At 38.3% G+C, this 23,798-nt stretch overlaps 1 protein-coding gene across 1 annotated transcript in view; it reads left to right on the forward strand.

The window, feature by feature from the left end:
- The window catches only part of NBAS (NBAS subunit of NRZ tethering complex), a 328,999-nt gene that overhangs the window by 42,118 nt on the left and 263,083 nt on the right, over positions 1 to 23,798 (forward strand). The window contains exons 10-11 of the mRNA XM_058551762.1: positions 9,465 to 9,603; positions 15,775 to 15,843. Coding sequence (XP_058407745.1) covers positions 9,465 to 9,603; positions 15,775 to 15,843 — 208 coding nt within the window. The remainder of the gene's footprint in view (positions 1 to 9,464; positions 9,604 to 15,774; positions 15,844 to 23,798) is intronic.

The following is a 23,798-nucleotide window of genomic DNA, read 5'->3' on the forward strand; positions in this document are numbered from 1 at the left end:
TTCTTTCCTTTTATTTTTTTCTTCCTTGTTGTATGCTGCAAGCCCATTGGTCATTAGAGAGAGTATATGTAAGAGTTTCTTGCTCTATTATTTCTAACTTCCTTCCTCAGCTTTAAGGAGTTTTAAGCCACTAGATGGCAGATTCTTCCAACAATTGCTAGATTGGAGAACGTTCTTAATAAACCTCTTGTAATTCTTGGAATGAATTTGTAGTGTTACGTCTAGCTCTCCCAGTGCGTCAGTATCATGTACGGTGTGGTGATTAGGGGCAGGCGTTCTGTCCCTACCTTCCTTTCCTCAGATGGCCTTGACCAGCCCCTTATCACTGCCCCTTGGTCTGCTCTGGCCTCTGCCTTTACTCCTTCTCGTTTAATTCACTCTTTCTTGTGGTTTTTGCTCCATCAGTCACAGTTTATTTTTGGTGTCTGATACCTATGTTCCTGCTTTGAGTTTTAGACTCTTAGAATGTCAGAGCTGGAAAAGAGTTTCATCCATCATTTGGCTCAGCTTGTTCATTTCTCCGGTGGGAGAACTGAAGCCTGGAGAGGTTAAGCCAGGGACAAGGACTGTGTCTTATGTATCTTTATGCTGCTGTAGTTCTTTGCATGTAGTGCGCAGATAGATGTTTCCTGAGTGAAACAACTTTGGTAAATGCTGTGAAGGGCACGGACACCATCTCTGTGCCCAGGTGGCTCAAGTTTAATAATGGAGGCGTGATTTAAACGACTGTTAGAGTACAGAAAGTAGAAGGTGATGAGTGCCCAGGAAGTGAGCAAGGTAAGCCATTTGTATTGTTAAGGACCCTTTGAGCTTTCTGTCTTGCTCCTCCTGCTTGTCTCTTATAGGGTCGTAACATTCATTACATTTCTTATCATTCTCCAAATGCACCATTTACAAACTCGTCTCTGTGCTCTTGTACATCAGGTTCCCTTGGCTTAGAATACTCTTTGCCTGATCCCTTCATCTGTCTGGGAAATTATTTAAATGATAAACCGTTAGTTGGTGTTACCTTATGAAGCCTTCCTTGGCCTCTTCCTCCATGTGGTGAATCTGTCCTTTAGGTGTTTTTGTACCTAACTTAAAGGTCATTGAAGAGGTCCTGTGCAGTAGTGGTCTGTGTTGACTTGTCTTTTCCCCTGGAGTGGACTGTGCTCATTTTCGTTCCTGTGTATGAATATATGTCCAAGGCCATCTGAGGAAAGAAAGGTACCAAAAGCGTGCCCCTGAGCATGAGACTGTAGGTGATACTGCTGCACTGGAAGAGCTAAACGTGACACTAGAAATTTATTCCAGGAAGAATTATAAATGGTTTATTGAGAAGGTTCTTTAGTTGCCTAGCACATTCCTCATTGCTTAGCACGCAGTTTGCATTTAGTAAATATTGATGGGATGAAGGGAATTTCTTAAGATTACATAGTTACTTCGTTGCGAAGGTATTTGATCGTGCTACCTCTGATTCCTAGACCTATGATTTTCCCATTTTCCACAAAATTTTGAGGTTGAAGATTATTGGAAAAGTTAATCTCTCTCTTCTTTTTGTTAAGGAGAGGTAAAATTTTAACTTCCATACATCATGAACTTTAGAAGATTTAATTTGTGCTGTAGAAATTCTGTTTTGCTTTTTGTATCTTTATAGGATAATTTAAAAACAATTATTTACTTCAAAATGTGATTCTTAAAGTAAGCACTTAAGAGCCAAACACCCTATGTGTTTAAGGAAGTAATGGTTACTGCTGCATGTAAATATTCTGGGTGGAGCAACTTACGCAACAGAAAATAACATTAATGATATAAATTATTTTCTACAGTATTGTCTGTTTGTGGATGTTAATTTTTGCAAAAATCTAATGATCCTTTCAGTAGTAAATCACAGAATGCTTACTATATAACGATTAATGTATAAACAACCTCAAAATGTCACAAAGCGAATTATATGCTAATTTCATTTCCAGCATTTGACTAGACTTGTGGGTTGATGCTAAATGTTAAAGCCAATTCACTGAATTTTTTCTCCTGGACTTCATTAACTGGAAAAATTTGTGTACATAATTTGGGATACTGTTTCTTGATGTTCCCCTTTTTAAGTTAAAAAAAAAGTACAGGCAATGATGTAATGAACACCTAAGTACCTACTACCCAGAATTAACAAATATTAAGATTGTCTTTTTTAATTAAGATGTTTTAATTAAGATGTGTCTTTTTAAATTTATATATATATATAAATATATAAATAAAAGAGAGCCAGTAGTACAAACAAAATTTCCTACGTCCGTTCCTTTGTCTCACTTCTCCTTTCTAGAGGCAACCGCTCTCATGATATTGCTGTGTGACCTTCCAATATATATATATATTTTTTTTTTTTTTTTTTTTTTTTTTTTGTGAGGAGATCAGCCCTGAGCTAACATCCGCCAATCCTCCTCCTTTTTTGCTGAGGAAGACGGCCCTGGGCTAACATCGGTGCCTATCTTCCTCCACTTTATATGGGACGCCGCCACAGCATGGCTTACCAAGCAGTGGGTCGGTGCGCGCCCGGGATCCGAACCAGCGAACCCCGGGCCGCCGCAGCGAAGCGCGCGCACTCAACCGCTTGCGCCACCGGGCCGGCCCCCAATATATATTTTTATATTTGTTCTTTTTACACTGTGTATGTTCCTCCCAACAATTTATTGAATTTATTTATCCATCCCTTTTATACATTTAAAATATTTCTAATTTTCCTGCATTATAAATGGTGCTGTACAAAATATTCTTTTACCAAGAGATAAATATTCCTGTGCAAGAATTTCTCTAGCATTTCCTTAGAATGCAGTTTGTGGGATTGTTGGGTGTGTGCATTTATTAGATATTGTCATGTCATTCTCCAAAATGATTGCTCCAATCTCACCTGTAGTTTATGAGTTACTGTGTCCCTAAACATTCTAGAGGGTGGGTGGTATAAATCTGTGTTGTTTTCATCTGTGTTATTGGCTTTTGGATTCCTCCTTCTGTGACTTGCTTATTCTTTGTCCGTTTTTCTTTTGAGCTGGTTGGGGAGATCTTTATAGATTGTCTCTACTATACTCTGTTAGTTTTATGTGCTGTAAATGACTTCTCCGGGTGTGTGATTTGTCTTTTCACTTTGTGGATAGAAGTTTTAGTTTTAATATGGTCAAATTCGAAAGAGAATGTCTTAATGACCGTAGAGTAGGAAAGTATTTACAGGTCAAGATGCATGAAGCACAACTCATAAAGGGAAAGATTATCAGTGTGAATTGAGTTGGCTCTTCTTAGAACTCTCCTCTCCCACGTGAATTTTATGTTTGTCTAGTTTCATTACATCAGTTTGTTCAGTTCCATGAAAAATTGTGTTGGGATTTTATTTGCAATTGCGTTCAATTTATAGATTAATTTAAGAAGAATTGGCATCTTTAAGGTATTGAGAGTCTGTCAAAGAACATGGTATTTCTCTCTCTTTATTCATGTCTCTTATGTCTTGCACAAACATGTTGAGATTTTCTTCCTGATGCTTTCCTTTACCACATTTTTGGCTTAGCATTGTCTAGTGCCCTCTTTATCCATTTGTGACCCCTTTTCCCCATTTCTCTCTGTTGCTGTACCCCTTCCCTTCTCCCTGCCTCATTTTATATCTTACTGTTGAGAGCTAGCAAAAATGAGGACAGGCAGGGGACAAGGGGTCTCGCTATCACCTTTCATTCTGTGCCACTTAAGGAGAAAGTTGGAGCTTAAATTCGCTCAGTCACTCAGGAAACATTTATTGTATATACTGTGCTGGGCCTCAGACTTCTCCCCTCTCTTTCCATTGACTGTTTTCATTTAAGTTACATGGTTTTACCAGTGGAACTTGATTCCTCTTCACTTTGGCTGGTGTTGACCAGGAAGCCTATTCTGACACTGAGGCTGGGCATCACTGTCAACTTGCCTTTCTTTCTTTTTTTTTGGGTGGGGGAGGCAGATTAGCCCTGAACTAACATCCGTTGCCAGTCCTCCTCTTTTTGTTGAGGAAGATTGGCTCTGGGCTAACATGCATGCCCATCTTCCTCTACTTTATATGTGGGACGCCTGCCACAGCATTGCTTGATAAGCGGTGTGTAGGTCTGCGTCCGGGATCCAAACCCGTGAACCCCAGGCTGCCACAGCAGGGTGCGCAAACTTAACTACTACACCACAGGGCAAGCCCCCCTGCTTTTCTTTTCTTAAAACAATAAGAAATGTAAAACATTCCTGTAAAACAATAAAGTAACCAGGGGCCGGCCCCGTGGCGTAGCGGTTAAGTGCATGCACTCCGCTGCTGGTGGCCCCGGTTCAGGTCCTGGGCACGCACAGATGTGCTTGTCAGGCCATGCTGTGGCGGCGTCCCATGTGAAGTGGAGGAAGATGGGCACAGATGTTAACCCAGATCCAGTCTTCCTCAGCAGAAAGGGGAGGATTGGCATGGATGTTAGCTCAGGGCTGATCTTCCTCACACACACAAAAAAACAAACCAAAAAAAACAATAAAGTAACGGACCAAATTAACATCTTGCATTGGGATTGATACCCCTTGACACGTGTAACTGAAGAGAACCCTTCAGTAAATGGGGACTGGGTTATCATCTTCAGATAGGGCTGTCATCTTTTGCACAAGTTAATTGCAGGCTCCTAGCTGTTCTCCCCCTTTATTTGCCCTTAATTAGAGAGCAAGCATTCTGAGTGCAGAGAGCATACCTTGTGCGTCTCTGTGTATGCAGGGCCCTGCACATTGCCTGGCACGCAGTAGCTGCCAGTTACCCATGTTGTGAATATGTTGATGAAGTCATCTCTATTCCCCTTGTTTAAACATAAGCACACATGCCTGCTTGCGTGTGTGAACATGTGTGCGTTCTTGTAATTGGAGCACCAGTGTCCCAAAGCTGCCATACCATCTGGTGGGAACAAGACATCATTAGTTCCATCATTCTGCCTCTTTTTCCACTTACTCTTCAGTCTGGCATGAATGGAGGAAAGGTTGTTTGGAAGCAGATATTGAATTGCTTTTGTTCTTAATGGAGCTTATCCTATTGTAGCCAGTTTGTTCTATGCATGGCCATGACATTTATCAGAATTCATATAGAGGAAATGTATTCTAGTATCGAGACCAGGAGATAATAAACTGAAATCTCAGTTAGCTCTGTATCTCCTTCAGTAGTCAGGCAACTTAAAGTTTTATACATATTTTTTTTTTTTTTAAACTTTATTTATTTATTTTTTTGTGAGGAAGATCAGCCCTGAGCTAACATCCATGCCAATCCTCCTCTTTTTGCTGAGGAAGACCAGCTCTGAGCTAACCTCCACTGCCAATCCTCCTCCACTTTTTTCCCCAAAGCCCCAGTAGATAGTTGTACATCATAGTTGCACATCCTTCTAGTTGCTGTATGTGGGACGCGGCCTCAGCATGGCTGGAGAAGCAGTGTGTCAGTGCGTGCACCCGGGATCCGAACCCAGGCCGCCAGTAGCGGAGCGTGGGCATTCAACCACTAAGCCACGGGGCCGGCCCTATACATATATTTTTTAATCTGAAAATTAGATATGATACGCATCGCCTCCATGACATGGTAATGCAGATGAAATAATAATGCTCAATCTCTTCAGAAAAGAGTTATACTGTTAATATAAATATATGTGTTGCACATTGGGGAGCAGTGGAAAATTATCTTAGTTATCAGGATCTGCTTTATTCTTGCCTTTTGGGGATTTGTAGGATTCTCAATGTTTTTATTTTTATTATAATTATAGGTTACTGATTTTTAAAGATGTTTTATGAATCACGTTTTCTGTTTGAAAAAAACATTGTGATTAAATTTGGAAATGTGGATATTCAGAATTACCTGTTTCGTTTCTGTTTATTCAGAGGACTTTTTTCTAACAAATTGACTTTCAAAAAAGAATTCCTCATGGAAGATTTGAAGCGTGTTCATGGCGAGCATAGTATACTGACTCCCTGTGTCTGTCATTCTGTCTAACAGTCAGCTCATGACTGATCTTGTTTCCTCTGTATCCTCAGCCGTTCCTCCACCCACCTGTTCCTGGATTATTTTGAAGTAAATCCTGGACAACATACTATTTCATCTAAATATTTCAGTGTGTATTTCTAAAAAATAAGGACTCTAAAAAAACATAAACGTGGGCCTGGCCCAGTGTTGTAGTTGTTAAGTTTGCATGCTCCACTTTGGTGGCCCAGGGTTCACGGGTTTAGATCCTGGGCACGGACCTGTGCGCCGCTCATCAAGCCATGCTGAGGTGGCGACCAACGTACAAAATAGAGGAAGATTGGCACGGATGTTAGCTCAGGGCCAATGTTCCACACCGAAAAAGAAAAAAATAAACCAACAAACCAACAGAAAAACATTTAACCGTTATCGCATCTGAAGATAATTAACAATAATTTGTCAATATCATCACATATCCAGACTGTTTTCTGTTTTAATTCATTAATCTGCTCTCCATTCTCTCCCTTTATTTTGCTCTTTTGCTCTGAGTGAGTGTGTGTGTGTGCGTGCATGTGTGTGTGTTCGGAAGAAATCAGGTCATTTTTTTAATAGTTTCCTACTGTCTAGATTTTTTAGATTTCCCATTGTTTAGATTGCATCTTCGTAGTGTTGTTTAAAGTGTTTTTCATTTGTCAGCTGTAGTTTCTTCAGATTGGTAGTTAGATCCAGAGGAATAATATGATTTTATCTGCACCAAATATACCTCTTTTTCGTAAATTATTTTGGTGTAAAAGAATCATTTGAGCAGAGTGGATGCTCTAGGCAAGTAATACTTGTACTACTAGCTTGACTTTGGACCCAACTCTCTCTTGCCTTGTGAACAGGGTGAATTACGTGTTAGCTCTGAGGATCAGCCCAGGGTAGAAACAGCCTAAATGGTTGTTGCTTTAAGCCATCTTCTCAAAATTTGCTACTTCCAGTTTACTGTGATGTAAAATTGTTAGCGCCATATCTAAAAGCAATGGGATAAAGGCTTTGAGTGAAGGCTCATGTTGTGTTTCTATGAATAAAGCGCATTTACATTACTTGATGAATTTTGAGATTTTGAGTTAGGCTAAACTCCATGGCTAAACCTAGAAGGATTTTATACAGTTTTGAAAGTTTTACATTTGAGAGTATGTGGTAAAGATGAGGTGGTGGTGTTGTTGTTGTTAGCTTAGTTTGGAAACAGATGTTAGAAAGCAAGTGGTCAGATGAAAAGAGAGCAGTTGGTGGGATTAGAGTCTGACAGGGCATCTGAGTTCTGGGGATGGGCAAGAAACAAGGTCTATGTTAGTTTTCTCTGGTCTAACAGTTTACCACAAACTTAGTGGCTTAAAACAAATTTATTATCTTACAGTTCTGGAGGTGAGAAGTCCAAAATGGGTCTCACTGAGCTAAAATCAAGGTGTCAGCAGAGCTGTGTTCCTTCGGAGGCTCGGGGGGAGAATCTGTTTTCTTGCCTTTTCCAGCTTTTAGAAGCTGCCCAGCTTCCTTGGTCCTGGCCCCTTCTACCTTCAAGGCCGGCAGTGGCCAGTTGAGTCTTTCTCATATCACATCACTCTGACACTGGCTCTCTGCGTCCCTCTTCCACTTTTAAGGACCCCTGTGGTTGTATTGGGCCACCTGTCTAATCTAGAGTAATTTCCCTGTTTTAAGGTCAGTGGATTAGCAACCTTAAATCCATGTAATGTAACATGTTCATAGGTTCCAGGGATTGGGACTTAGACATCTTTTGTGAGGACATTAGTCTGTCACAGAAGGCGATCAGAGTTAACAGGGGACAGGTGTTGCTTTCTGCACTAATACAGTTCTTTTTAACTACCCTTGAGCATACACTTGTACTGGTCTTGAAGGGGCAATATTGAGAGCTCCTGGTGTTACATCATGAAGTCCTTATATTTATAATTATGTAACTTTAAAAGTTAACGTTGGTTAACATAACCATGTAACTGAGTCAGTTTGATATGCAGCTCTAAGGAACCTTATGAAGTGTTGTTTTCTTTCACCTTTCAATTTCTTTGCAGAAACTAAATTTTTTTTTTGTGTGTGAGGAAGATCAGCCCTGAGCTAACATCCATGCTAACCCTCTTCTTTTTGCTGAGGAAGACTGGCTCTGAACTAAAATCCACTGCCAATCCTCCTCCTTTTTTTCCCCAAAGCCCCAGTAGATAGTTGTATGTCATAGCTGCACATCCTTCTAGTTGCTGTATGTGGGACGCGGCCTCAGCATGGCCGGAGAAGTGGTGCATCGGTGTGCGCCCGGGATCCGAACCTGGGCTGCCAGTAGCGGAGCACGCGCACGTAACTGCTAAGCCACCAGGCCGGCCCTAAATTTTTTTAACTTTTGGTTTTTCTATGAGCATGGCCTAGCAAAAGATAAATACTAATATGTGTGGTGAAGTGCATCCTCTTTTTGACAAAATGGGAGCCTGGTGATGACAGATGTAATGTACATCTTGATGTAAAGGGAGTTTGATGTAGTTTTCTGTCATTTGGGACAGTGGTCAATTGTGTGTGGGGAGCATTGTGTGGACATGACTAGTGAAAGCTCTGTTTTGAAGTCTTTTTCTTCCTCTTAGGTAGCAGGGAGTTTCCAAAGCATGGAGGAGGGACTTGTTAAAAAATTCAGACATTGAGAAGTCTGTGGCCTCTCTCTTCTCTTACTCTTTTTGCCTTATTGTCCTTGGGAGCAACAAATAATTCACTGGTACTTGTAGTGTTCCCTTTAATATAACAGAACTTTTACTTTCAAACTTTTTTCTTTTTTAGACAGAGATTATGATATCTGTTATACAGTTTCCTGCTGGATTTGCTGAACATAACTTTAAAAATCATGGCTGTTTGGGTTCCATTATTAATCAGCTTAGTCTGTATAGCCGTTGGGCAGTCTTTTAACTTTCAGCATGTGTTAGGCTGTTTGCCCTGTTGGTAACTGACCTCTAATTGCTAGTGAAGTATAACAAACAGAAAAGTGACCTGGTCATAATGTGCAGCTATCCTACTACATAGTCTTCCTTCAGTGTAGCGATTACCGTACAGTTCTGTCCCATCCACAGCATTCCCAGCTGTCATTTCTTCCGCACAACTGTCATTGTGCCCTCATTGCATCCGATGCACTGCTGTGATTAACCTGTGTATCTGGGTGAGGCGACCCACCTGTTTATTAAAGTTTATTGATGTGGATACAGACAGTTTCTTTGATGTTCAATGGCCAACCTTAAAGCGTTTTTTTCTCATTTCTAAGTTCCTGTCTGGCACATGAGTGTTTAAGCCTTACCTCTGCGTGAGTGAACGGGAAGTTCTAGTTGAAAAACCATCTGTTTTTCTTTTGGCTGTTTCCTCTAAAATATCTACCTTCTAGGTAACTATGTAGTAATTTTATTATAGTTTTCCTTGTGAAGGTGACTGTTCTTGCTCTGTTTTAATGTTGTCTTATTCATATTTGCAGCTTATTAATTTTTATTTTTCTCTTTTTTAGACTTTTACTGGTTGGTGGATGTGAAACTGCTGAAGTGGGCGTATCGAAAGCTTCTAGCTCTGGCCTTTCCTCCTGGAGAGTTCTTTCAGGATCACCGTATTATAAGCAGGTTACTAATGGTGGAGACAGGGTCACTGCAGTAAGTATTAGTGATGGCGCTACACTGTGCTAAGAGGTCTCAGAGCAGCCCTTTGTAAGATATAGAGGAGAAAATGATTTGTCTTAAATGAGGCAAGTGACTTCTTGCAGCGAAATTTTAGTATTTCTTTCCAATATCAAATTTATCTAAAGCATATTATATTTAACTTGGTCTCATTTTTACTAATAATATTTTCAGATATTAGAAAAACAGCCTAACAGTCTTGTTACTCACATTTGCTTATTTAGACATGAACATTTATTAAGCACTTTTTATGTGCTGACAGCTGCTGAGTGCTGTTATGTGTATTAGCTCATTTAATTCTCAGTAACCCTTTGAGGTAGGTATTGTTACCAGTCCGAGTCTATTGATGAGGGAAATGAAGTGTAGTTAAAGTAACTTGCTCTGGGTTGCGCAGCTAGCAAGGGGCAGAATTAGATTATAAAGTCTGGCAGAAGTTCCCCTATTCGGATTATTAACAACGTGGTATACTTCCTTCCATTTTGTTCTATATTTATATGGACTCTTCATCCATCCATCCATTCATTCATTCTATCATTGAGCTTCTGTTTTGCGTCAGGCACTCCTTTATGCTGTAATAGTCAGTATAGGCTAGGCTCTGATGTGATAATAGAACAGTTACATAAACAAGTAAATGAAAAATCCAAACATTTCTGTAGGTTACGACATAAAAATTTATTCCTTATTTGTGACAAAGCCTACTGTTGGTACCATGACTCCACTGGACAGCTTGTTCCAAGTGATGGTTAAAAGATCCATGGAGGCTAGTGACCTCTTGAGATCCTACTATTTCAATTTATGGCCTTAGTTGGGGAAGAGAGGGCTAAAAGGTGGAACTTTTTACTGTCTTAAACCAGAACAGACATCACTTCTGCTCACAGCTCATTTGTTGTAACTAATTAGGTGGCCCCTCCCACCTTCAAGGGGCCTGGAAAGTAGTTTTCTGTGTGTCCAAAAAGGTGAGAAAAACTAGATATAGGTGAATACGATATTGGCCGCCCTGTAACAACCATACTGGCCACCCTGTAACATTATATATCTTGGTTTCTTGTGTAAACTGCACGAAAGCAAGCACTTGAAGAAAATTATGCACCTTGTGTGTAGCACGTTGCCTGATATGTAGTGGGCACTCGTATTTTTTGCGTAAGGGAAGAAACCAAGCAATTAAAGTGAAACACAGCGTAAGTGAATGTGCTATGCTGTTTTTTCCTATAATGAATGTTTTTATCCCATTATTTCTGTCTTAAGATATGTTGATTTCAAAATAATCCTCTAAAACAATGAATGGTTAAAGGTTTTGTTGTTGAAAGGAAACTAAAGAAGAAGTACTTTTGAAAAGAAATCTTTAGAAATTACAGTAAGCTTCCACTATTTTTTTTTCCTTTAGCTTTTAGCATATATGGAAATATGTGATTGTGAATTTAACCCAACAAAGTAGTAGTTTTTATAAATTAGATCAATTTATTGGCTTATATGGCACCAGACCTTAAAACAGTTTGTATTTGTTGATGGGTTAATATAGTACTGAGCTCTGTGCTTTTTCTTCCATTCATTATCCATCTCTTCACTCTAGCACCCATTTATTCTCTCCTCAGCACCCAGCGAAGAGTCCAGTTTGAGTATTATTAGTCACATTTCACAGATAAGGAGCCTAAGGCTCTTTGAGATCTTAACTAAAAATAGGGGAACACGAGTGGAACCAGATCTAGTTCCTGTTCAGCACCTTCCCCCGCTCCCCATAGGGCATAATATGCATGTTGTTGGCACTGTCAATTCATGCTATGATGTTTATCCCATCATTTCTTAAAAAAGGAGTGAGGTAGGAGTTGCTTATACACGTTTGACATATTAGTTCATATTTGCAGAAGTTTAGTCATATTTCTCTCTCTGATTTAATTCATACCCAGCTTGTGGTTTTATATGTGAGATGTATCAGGGCAGATCTTGGAAAGAGTTTGAACAGTTTCATCTCTTGACTCTGTCTAAGTGTAATGTCTGCAGCTTAATTTTAAATGGTTCAGTCAAAAATTAATTTTAAAAAAAGTATGTATACACACACACAGATAAAGTAAATGTGGCAAAATGTTAATAATTGGTGAACCCAGGTGAAAGGAATTACTGGTATTTCATTGTATAATCGTTTCAACTTTTCAGTAGCTATGAAATTTGTCAAAATTAAAGATTGAAGGAAAAAAGAAAGAAAAAATAGGTAAACGTGGAGGATACAAGGAGAGAGAAAGTGGGTGAACTGTGGAAGTCCGTTTCAGGACAGTATCATCCAGTGTGTCTGTGACAGAGTGGTCTGGGGAAGGGAAAGTCACGGAGTACTGTCGCATGTGATGAAACCTTTTTTCACCTTGGCGTCTTTGAATTCTCTTGTGCTTTCACTTTGCTCCTTACCCAAGTATTGGAATCTGCTCTGCTCTGCTATATACCGTTCTTTCCTCTCTGGCCTGAAGCTCCGGTATTGGAGTCTCTTAAAAGAAAATTGCTTGTGCTCCGGCAGAATAAGTGGGGAAAAATATTGAATTGCAAATTGAATGCTCTGCTGTATGATTCACTTCTTGAAATGCTGCAAGTGTATTTTAATTACGTTAGTGGCTTTTAAATGTGTCTTGCAGCTAAACTTACAATCATTCTACACAGCCTTCCCCCACCTCAAAGCAACTTGAGGTTATAGGATTACTTCCTTTTGTCAGGTGGCAGATATTGTCCTCATTGAACCTCCTCTTATTGTTTGTTTAAGGTTGCTGTTGCGTTGGGGTGGATATTGACTGGAAAATGCTGCTGACATATACTAGTCTCTCACAAGGCTGCTAGGTTGTAAAAGAGACTATGCAAAATCCAATATATGCATTGACCAAAGTTTCCAAATTAATGTCAGTGTCATCTATGTGAGATAGTTTTATTTGTTCAACATCGAATCACTGCTCCAGGTATTAGGAATATAAAGGTAGCAGCCCTCAAGGGGTTTACTGTATGGAGGAGATAGCTGTGTCCACAAATAAGGCAGTAAACTGGAACAGATACCAGGGGAGAGTTCAGTACCCGAGAGAAAGGAAAGCACCCAAGCTCAGGGGTCAGAAGCCTGGGATTGAGATTCGAGCTCTTCACTTAGCACTGTGTATTAAGGCTTTTGCCAGTATCAGATGAGGCACTGTATGCAAAGTCGCTTAATAAATGATAAAATGATCTACAGTGTTAATTATTATTATTTATTTCTATTTTTAAGATTAAAATTTTAGAAAAAAGTGTATAAAATGAACAAAACTGACTATATTTTATATGCTGTTGATGCTGCTACTTTTTCAATATAGAATGTTGTTATGGGAAGAACACAGGCTTTTTGAAATCCTGTTTCTCTGAGAAATCCTATTTCCCTGAAAAAATAGAAGTACTGAGAAGAATATTTCCATAAGATCCCACCAGCTGCCTGCGTCTGTGCCTGTAGACCGTATCTTTTCTCTGGTTCTTACAGAGGAACTGTCCTTGGACCGCCTGAGGCTAGCCCATCCACGTGTCCCCTAGATCCCACGCTCTTGCTTATTGAAGGATATTTTTCCTACATCATGAATTTTTCTGTCTATTAATCAGAAGACAGTATGCTCTTATTTTTCTCATCGTAAAAACTCTTTAGTTTAATTTCTGGGGGATTTCGACCCCACAAAGTCCTGCTCCCACCCCATTTTCTTCCCTTTCTTCAGCTTGTTCAACAGTTGTCTATACTTATTTCCAGTTCCTCTCTTTCCAGTCTCTCTTGAATTCACTTGAATAGGGATTTACCTCCGTCATTTCCCTGAAGCTATCTTATTGATGTTATCAGTGCCCTCCATGATTTTTACCAGTTTATCAGTTTTATTGATATTCTTTAATTGCTACTAATTGCTTGTATAAAAATCAGTTTTACTTTTCTCTTTCCCTTTCCTTTCTCCTCCCTTTTTAAGTTGTGTTATTTCTACTTTATCAAAACACGTAATATTTACACATGAGTTTAAACTGCTCCTCGCCTCTCTTTAATCTTAGATGTCCATTTATATTTTTTTAAATGCTCACTGTCACTACTTTTGTTGAAATTTTTCCCAGTCCTCTCTTGGTTGGGTAAAATTATCATCCAGTAGATGTTTTGAGAAGGGCTCATAGGTGAAGAGTTCTTTAGGTTCTTGTATGTTCAAAATTGTTTTTCCATAGCCTGGATATTTGAAGGAAAAACCTGTCTGGATATAAAATCCTTGGTTTACCCTTTCTTTCACTGAACTTTAAAAAAACACAATTATTACTTTGCTTTGTATGTAGAATTTGGAAAGTCTAATGTAAGTCAAATTATTTCCCCTTTGTATGTTATTTGGCCATTTTACTTGGAGGCCTTGAGGATTTTTTTTATCTTGGAAATCTAATAGCTTTCCTAGGATATTTCTTGGAGTTGATTATTTTGGGTTAATTTTCCCAGGTACCCATTGGCTCTTTCAATGTATGGGTTCAGATCTTTTTCTATTTCGGGAAAGTTTTCTTGGATTATAATTTTTGGCAGTGGTTTTAGATAGACCTTAGACCCTTATGCTAGCTTCCCTCGTCTGTCCTCCCTGGGCCCTGCAGTATTTTCTCAGTCTGCTTTTGCTCGCCTTGTGGTTAGCCTGGGTGGGGGTGGGTGGGGATATGGGGGTTGGCAAGAGCAGTGGCGATAACACCCTAGGGTTTGGTGATTTATCTCTTTGTATTTACAGTTATTTTAAAATTTGAGTTATCCTCTATCTTCAAGTTAAGCTGAAGGTGTGGTTTTCATATAGATTTATTTTTCTCTTATTGTTGTTTCTTGTTTTGGAAGAAAATATTAGGATGTGTGGAGCTAGGCCATCACTAATGTCTTCAGCTACTCAAAAGTTCTGGTAGGAAAATTTTTAACCTCAACAAAACACTATCCTCTTTTGCCTTTTTCTTTTAAATTAAGGTAAGTTCATATAACATAAAATTAACCATTAACCATTTTAAAGTGTACAGTTTATTGGCATTTAGTACGTTCACAGTCTTATACAACCGTCACCACTCTCTAGTTCCAAGACATTTTCATCACCCTATGAGGAAACCCCATGCCCATTAAGAAGTCACTCCCTATTCTCCCCTCCCCTCAGCTCTTGGCAACCACTAGTGTACTTTCTGTTTCTATGGATTTACCTATTCTGAATGATTCATATAAATGGAATCATACAGTATGTGACCTTTTGTATCTGGATTCTTTCATTTAGCATAATATTTTTGAAGTTCATCCAAGTTGTAACATATATCAGTACTTCATTCCTTTTTATGACTGAATAATATTCTGTTGTATGGATATACTACATTTTTTTTATCCGTTCTTCAGTCAACGGACATTTGAGTTGTTTCCACTTTTTGGCCATTGTAAATAGTGTTGCTATGAGCATTCTTGTACAAGTATTTGTTTAAATATCTGTTTTCAATTCTTTTGGTATAAACCTAGGATAGAATTGCTGGTCATATAGTAAATCTATGTTTAACTTTTTGAGGAACTGCCAAACTATTTTCCACAGCAGCTGCACCATTTTATGTACCTACCAGCAATGTTCTAGGGTTCCAAATTCTCTACACTTTGTATTTTCCTTTTTTTAAATTACACCCATTGCCCTCTCTTGCTTTTGTAAGTATATTTCTTAAATCTAGAGATAAAAATAGTCTTGTGTTATGTTATTTCAAATACTGGTTTTTAAATGATGACCTTTTTTTCTGGTATTTTCCAAGTATAGGATAGGATCAATTCCTTAATGAATGAAATTATTGTTGGAAATTTTGTCCTTTTCTATAGTGATGGTTGGATAAAATGGTAACCTGGATAGCATCATTTGAGAAGAGCTTGGAGTGGATTCTAATTTGCATACATTGTATTGGACTTGTTATATATTATTTAAAAAGCATTTGATTATGGGTATATTTTGTAAAATTTACCACCTGGTGGATTTTTTTTTTTTCCTTCAAACAAAAACAGAGCCTCACCAATATCTCTGACACCTAATGATGATTTTCTTAACCATTTCTTAAAATACTAGATTTGCTTTAGTTTTTTGTCATGATAAAAGGACTTTTTACAATGAGAAAGCATTCCATTAATCTTTCTTTTTGTGATGTGCATTTATTTTGTAGGTACCAAAGACACTGGGATTATTAAGAATGTTAAGTGTCAAGTTTTATAGTCGTCAGGGAGAAGAACAGGTAATGCAAATTGGCTTAACCTTGTGTTTCTAACCTTGTGTTTCTCAGACATTTCCTCAGACTACCTTTAAGGGCAAAATTGAATGAACCTTAAATGTTACAGATCTTCATCTGGGCGTGCTCTTATATATTATATGGGTGTATGCATTAGTTAGAATTCATGGAGCTATGTGCTGAAAATTTGTATATTTTACTATATATCATTCTTATCTCAATAAAGAAAATTTAAAAAAAGTTTAAAGAATGAACCTAGTCCTCTTGGGTCTGGGGATGTAGCCCAAAGAAGTCTTCTGGAAGTATTATATATCTTCAGAGTTTCTAATTTTATCTTGTGAATTTTGTATCCTTGTCATAATATATCCTGTTTTGTTGGTTTGTTTTAAAATTAAAAATAATTTCTCCCTAAATCTGAGATTACTCATGCTCCACAAGGAAGTGCACCACGTTGATCCTGGGCTTCAAGTATCATTGTTATACTCTTTTGTTCCTCAGTAGGGGAGGCATGGATGCATGGCAAGGATGTTGGCCAGTTTCATCCTGAATATAAGCGATCCACTTAGGAACTGCCTCTGAGGGAGATGATTATATTCGCTCCCTATATATGGCTCTCACAAGAGCTTGACCTACTTGGAGATATCAGATCATACTCTTTCCAGTTTTGGGGAGAATCAAATAACCTAATTTTCCATTTCTTCAGTTTCCTAACTAAACAAAGGGAAATTGTAAGAAATATAGACATTGTAATAAATATAATGAGCGTTCTGTTGCATTTGTGTTTAATGTATTTTAAATTTGGAGTTCTAGTTATTTCTTTACCGTTGACTTCAACTAAATCATGTATTCTGATTTGGTTTGGCATTCTATCTGTAGAATTGAGCAGTAGCACTACTCTTTATGTCTAGAAAGTCAATGTCATTTTTAATCCCTTATATCATTATACTGTTTTCCAGTTAGCATTCTCTGTAGTCATTTCATGGAATTGTCTTCATTTTGCAGACGAACAAACATATGCAAGACTGAATGACTTGGCCTCTGCCATATACTTTGTTCTTTCTAATTTACTATGTTGCCTCTGTTGGTCTTTCTGTTATCATAATACTGCATGAGAGCATTACTTTGCTTTTCTCCTGTATCTTTTTCCCATTATCCTTAATACTGTCTAAATAACAACTCTATCTTTAACAAATTTTAAAGGGTTCACTATTTTTTTTCATGCTGTTGACTGTAATTAAACAATAATGTGGAGTTTCAGCGTTTATTTATTCTTTTAGTCAGTCAGCAAGCACTTATTTTGAGCCAGGCGTGAGCTGAGAATAAATAGATGAATAAAATGCAGTGTACTTCCTCAAGTTGCCCACAGTGTAGTTGGGGGACAGATACAGAAGCAGCTGTAAAATAGTACAATATTACACATTTTGTAACCTCTTCTATAATATAATACAAAGTACCATTGAGGTGCAGAAGAGGGAGCATTTAGTTCTGGAGGTGATACTTGATTTGGAAGTAAGAGTTCCTCAGGCAGAAAGGGGAAGGCTGGGCATTGCCAGCTCAGGAGCAGCGTGTGCAAAGTCCTGGAGATGTAGAGAACACTGTGGGAAAAACGCCAGTTCTCTGGGTGTAGGATCCAGAGACTCTGTTTTTTGTGTTCTGTGTGTGTTGTATTTGGACCAATATAGTAGGATATCTAGAACAAGAATTATTTGGGGATTGATATTCATAATTCTCCTTTGTACCATATCCTGTACATATTAGATACTGTGTTTATTAGTTGATTTGGTATATTAATAGGCAAATCTAACTCTATTCAATCAGTATAAAAAGACTATTTTCTTTTTACTCTTTCTTACCTCCTGGTGATTCCAGAATGTGTGCTGCCTTGACTCACTGCTATTGGTTATTCTCTTCTGTGGAACTCAGCTCTTTCTCATTCGCATCAGCATCCTCTGTGATTGAGCAGAAAGAGGGAGAAGCAAGCAACTAATTTCCTTGTATTTTGATGTTTGTGACACGTTGTACCAGAATCTTTAACTGTTTGGACTTTTAAAAAAGACTATGAAATTAGTATTCTAACATCAATGCCTTCCAGTAAATATCTGCGTGTTATGTGTTTTATCTTTTGTACCCAATGCTTCCTAGCCCAGAAGTAATTATGGGGCATAGATTCTTTAGTGCCATAATTCTAGAGCTGAAAGGCCTTGCAGAGATTATCTAATAACCCCTTATTATTGTGAAGACTTTCTAGCTTACACGTATTTTCATGTGATCTCACAGGAAGCTTGCATTACTGGCGTTATGGTGCCTGTTTTATTGATGAAGAAATTAAAGTCTCAAGAGAAATGGCTTACCAAACTCACTCACCTCGGCAGTGTCAGAGATGGGTTTGGTTTTGAGTTGGCTTGTGCTTTTTATCACTACCTCTTGTTGGCTCTTGTCTGTACCCTTAGTTGGACAGTTGAAGAAACACAAGCCAGGATATATTGTACTTAAAAGTAGCCAGGTTATAAATTATTTATTATCTTAGAAAGAACGATCTCTTTTACTGCTCAAATTTGGCAGCAATTATATTTCTCTTTTAAAATGTGTATCTCTTAACTACTACTATTTTTTAAAAAGGGATCTACTTTCCTCTATGGTAGCCAGATGGTTAATATTTAGGTCATTTTGTTCTCTTCACTTGTCAGACTAGGAAGAAGCAACACTGATTGGACAGTGTTAGAGGGAATATATATATAACACAGCCAAGGCAGTGATTGTCACTTTGTGGGTACTCAGTAAATGATAGTGGTGGCTGCTGTTCTGTGAATTTCTTTATATCCATAATCACATAGCTAATAATTAGTAGTCTGTGGGTTCTTTTTGAATTGCGGTTTAGTATACCCAAAACTTATATGATTCAAAATAACCAACTCCTGGTTGTCTGACATTTGATATTATCTTTCAAAGGGTATATTAATAATAAAAATTACGTATGTTCCTTTATAAAGGGTATTGGCTTGGAAAAATTTTTTTTCCAAACGCTCCTTTTTTCCCTGCATACTTTTGCAGTGTTTTTTCCCCTCAGGTTAACCACGTTTTTGAGGATGTCTTTCTCTTGATTTGAAAATGGATTTCTATTGTTTATTTGTTTTGAGGGTCAGACTTCTAAACCACAGTGGGCTAGCATGTCTCCTGAGCTCCTTGAGGGTGGAGATGTGTGCTTGTTTTGCTCACTGCTGGCTCCCCAGAGTGTACAACAGTGCCTGGCGTGTAATATGTAGTATTGAATTTGTAATATTCAATACATAATTGTTGAATATTGAAAGAGCAGTGTTTACAAATTCACCTTTTACTGAGCTGATTTTTTTTTTTCTTTAAGAATATGTAGTCATTTGGAACATTTTGAATGTATGCACTAGAGTTTGGTACTTTCATTTTAATATAGCTTGTACATTTGAAAGATATAATGAAATAGGAAATAACTCATTTTTAATTGTTCTATATAGATGATAGGCAGTTGAAGAAAGTGAGGCAATTTAAACTAATGGTACAAGGATTTGATATTTAACATTAAAAAAGTCTGTCTTTTAGAAAGGACAGTTGAAAAGTTTTATTGCAGTGTTTGGAGAGACGGCACAATTCCTACTCTAAATATTGCTGCCAGTGGTAGAAGGCTTAAATTAGTGTTTTTAATTAACAAAAGATTAAATGGACATTTGAGCTAGTGCTTTAATATAAATGAGAAATAGAGATGGAAATTAAAGTCATGTTCACATTATTAATTTCAGTAGTAGTTGTTAGTTATCACATTGCTGTACAAAAGATTCAAGAAGTAAGAGGAAAGTATATTTTGAAAAGTTTTAGGAAGAGATTTGAGACAAGAAGGTAAATATAATTGATAATGTGGTCAATTAAAAGGGCCCTGGAAAGGGGCCGGCCCGGTGGCACAGCAGTTAAGTGCACGCACTCCACTTCGGCGTCCCCGGGTTCACAGGTTCGGATGCCTGGCGCACACCGAGGCACTGCTTGTCAAGCCATGCCGTGTCGGCATCCCATATAAAGTAGAGGAAGATGGGCACGGATGCTAGCCCAGGGCCAGTCTTCCTCGGCAAAAAGAGGAGGATTAGCATTGGATGTTAGCTCAGGGCTGATCATCCTCACAAAAAAAAAAAAAGGGATAAATGAATTACTGGTAAAAGGAGGCAGTCTACTGTGCAGAAGCTCTTTGTCAGCCGTCTTCCTGTGCCCCATGCTGTCTACCCAGTGATACTAACTTACCAAGTAATTATTTAGCTAGACTACTTTTCAGTGTAGTTAAAACCTCATGGAAAAGAGTAGACTGAAGCAGGTAGTGATATTCACCTTTCTCTTTCCCTCATCTTCATTGAGGTATAATTGTAAGATATTTAAAGTGTATGTGATGATTTGATATACATATACATTGTGAAAGGATTTTCCCCCATTGAGTTAACACGTTCGTCACCTCACATATTTACCTTCTTCTGTGTGTGAGAACGTTTAAGTCCTCCTCTCTCAGCAAATTTCAGTTATACACTACAGTATTATCAACTATAGTTACCATATTATACATTAGATCCTCAGATCTTATTCATCTTATAACTGAAAGTTTATACTCTTTTAACTGCCCTCTCGCTATTTTCTTTGTTTCTATGACTTTGACTTTTTTTTTAAGATTCCACATGTGAGTGATATCATACAGTAGTTGTCTTTCTGTGTCTGGCTTATTTCATTTAGCATAATGCCCTCCAGGTTTATCCATGTTGTCGCAAATGACAGGATTTCTTTGTTTTTTAAGACTGAATAATATTTCACTGTGTGTGTGTGTGTGTGTGTGTGTGTGTGTGTGTGTGTATCACATTTTCTTTATCCATTCATCCGTTGATAGACACTTAGATTGTTTCCATACTTTGGCTATTGTGAGTAATACTACAACGAACATGGAAGCACATGTGTCTCTTCAGATAATGGTTTCATTTCCTTTGGATATGCCAGAAGAGGGATTGCTGGATCAGGTGGTAGTTCTATTTTTAATTTCTTCAGGAACCTCCATACTGTTTTCCATAGTGGCCGTACCAGTTTACATTCCCACCAATAGGATACAAGGGTTCCCTTTTTTCCACATCCTCGCCAGCATTTGTTATCTATTTTCTTTTTGATAACAGCCATCCTAACAGGTGTGAGGTGATACCTCACCGTGGTTTTGATTTGCATTTCCCTGATGATTAGTGATGTTGAACGCCTTTTCATATACCTTTTAGCCATTTGTTTGTGTTTTTTTGAAAAATGTCTATTCAGGTCCTTTGCACATTTTTTAACTGAGTCATTTGTTTTATTACTATTGAGTTATGAGTTCCTTGTATGTTTTGGATATTAATCCCTTATCAGATATGTGGTTTGTAAATATTTTGTCCCATTCCATAGGTTATCTTTTCATTTTGTTGGTGGATTTTTATTGCTGTGCAGAAGGTTTTTAGTTTGATGTAGTCCCACTTCATTATTTTTGCTTTTGCTTCCTTTGCTGTTGTTGTCAAATCCAAAAAGTCATTGCCAAGACCAATGTCAAGGAGCTTACCCTCTATGTTTTCTTACAGGAGTTTTATGGTTTCAGGTCTTATGTTCAAGTCTTTTATCCATTTAGAGTTGAGTGTTGCATATGGTCTAAGTTAGGGGTCCAGTTTCATTCTTTTGCATGTAGCTATCCAGTTTTCTCAGCACCGTTTATTGAAGAAAGTATCCTTTCCCTGTTGTATGTTCTTGGCTCCTTTGTTGTAAATTGTTTGACCATATATGCATGGATTTATTTCTGGGCTCTCTATTCTGTTTCATTGATCTGTGTACCTGTTTTTATGCCAGTACCATACGATTTTGATTAGTATATCTTTGTAATATAGTTTGGAATCAGAAATGTGATGCCTCCAGCTTCGTTCTTTGTCACGATTGCTTTGGCTACTTGGGGTCTTTTGTGGTACCATGCAAAATTTAGAATTTTTTTTCTATTTCTGTGAAAAATGGCATTAGAATTTTGATAGGGATTGCATTGAATCTATAGATCACTTTGGGAAGAGTGGGCATCCTTGTCTTGTTCCTGCTTTTAAAGGGAAAGCTTTCTGCCCTTCACCGCCAAGTTATATATTCTTGACCGACATTCCAGCTGTTGTAATGGTGATTTTTTTTGTGTGTGTGTGAGGAAGATCAGCCCTGAGCTAACATCCATGCTAATCCTCCTCTTTTTGCTGAGGAAGACCGGCTCTGAGCTAACATCTATTGCCAATCCTCCTCCTTTTGTTTTTCCCCAAAGCCCCGTAGATAGTTGTATGTCATAGTTGCACATCCTTCTAGTTGCCATATGTGGGACGCGGCCTCAGCATGGCTGGAGAAGCGGTGCGTCGGTGTGCAGCCAGGATCCGAACCCGGGCCGCCAGTAGCGGAGCGCGCGCACTTAACCGCTAAGCCACGGGGCCGGCCCTGTAATGGTGATTAAAATAAAAATGAGGGGCCGGCCTGGTGGCCTAGCGGTTAAGTGCGCCCGCTCCGCTCCTGCGGCCTGGGGTTCACAGGTTTGGATCCCAGGCGTGCATTGACGCACCACTTGTCAAGCCATGCTGTGGCGGCATCCCATATAAGGTAGAGGAAGATGGGCACAGATATTAGCCCAGGGCCAATCTTCCTCAGCAAAAAGAGAAGGATTGGCAACGGATGTTAGCTCAGGGCTAGTCTTCCTCACACACACAAAAATAAAATAAAATAAAAATGATATTTGTAGTTGAGGAATGTGAAAGAAATTCACAGATACATTTTAATCACAGTGAAAATTATAGCTGCACCTAAATTTTATTGCCTTTAGAACCACTGAATTCAAATGGAGAAGAGAACAAGATTATTAGTCGTTTATGCTGAGAAATCTTAATACAATATGAGGAATTATGATTTGAGTGTTTGAGGTTTACTTTTATTGTGATGTACAATTGATTGAAAAGCCATTTCCTCCCATTTCCAAAGCACACACTCTGGAATTCCTTCCCTTGCCAACCAGCAGGCATGCAGACTTCTAAATACTGCAGACTCTGTTCACAGAATTCAGCATGGATTTTCTAACTGTGGCTTTAGGTCTTGTGTCACAGTTACTGTCAGGATAATAAATTATTCCCTATGCCAGAAACACCCTGCATGCTATAGACACTCAAAAATGTTTCTACAAATAAAAAGCAGAGTTTTTATTTCAGAAGCAAAACACTGTGTTTCTAAAGTAACATAGGTGACTGGTCTATTATTGACAGGCTGCAATTCAATTGCTACTAATAACTGCGTCTTCTCACTATGCATATATATGGAAGTTAAACAGATAACTTGGGACTTTAAAGAAATGCATACTTAATGTATATACATGTAATATCTGGGATTTGCTTTAAAATATTCCAGGGGAAAAAGTCCCTGAGGGCACTGTGGTGATTGGGGAAGAATGCACAAAACAAGCTTGAAATGTTGATATTTGTTTAGGCTTGTTGTTGGGTCCATGGGTATCCATTATACCATGATTTCTACTTTTGTGTGTGTGAGTGCAAATTTCTACAACAAAATGCTTAAAGAAAGGTGAGTTTGCAGTGTGGATATTGTAGTATCAAATGAAACTAATGGCATCAAGGACCTGCCACATTAAAAGCAAGTGCTAATGTTTCAGTTAACGTATTTTTTGCTTGTATCTAGAAAGAAAGAAAGGAAAGAGGGAGGGAGAGATTACAAAAAAAGAAAATTTATCATATTTGTTCATTATTTTCCTGGTCAAAATGCTGTTGTTAAATTATTCACATTTTTCAGTATACTTTTTTTTTGGTGTGGAAGATTGGCCCTGAGCACACATCTGTTGCCAATCTAACCCTTTTTGCTGGGGAAGATTGGCCCTGAGCTAATATCTCTGCCCATCTTCCTCTATTTTTTATGTGGGACGCCACCACAGCATG

This window comes from Diceros bicornis, chromosome 12 (assembly GCF_020826845.1).
Source record: "Diceros bicornis minor isolate mBicDic1 chromosome 12, mDicBic1.mat.cur, whole genome shotgun sequence".
In the NCBI taxonomy this organism is placed as follows: domain Eukaryota; kingdom Metazoa; phylum Chordata; class Mammalia; order Perissodactyla; family Rhinocerotidae; genus Diceros; species Diceros bicornis.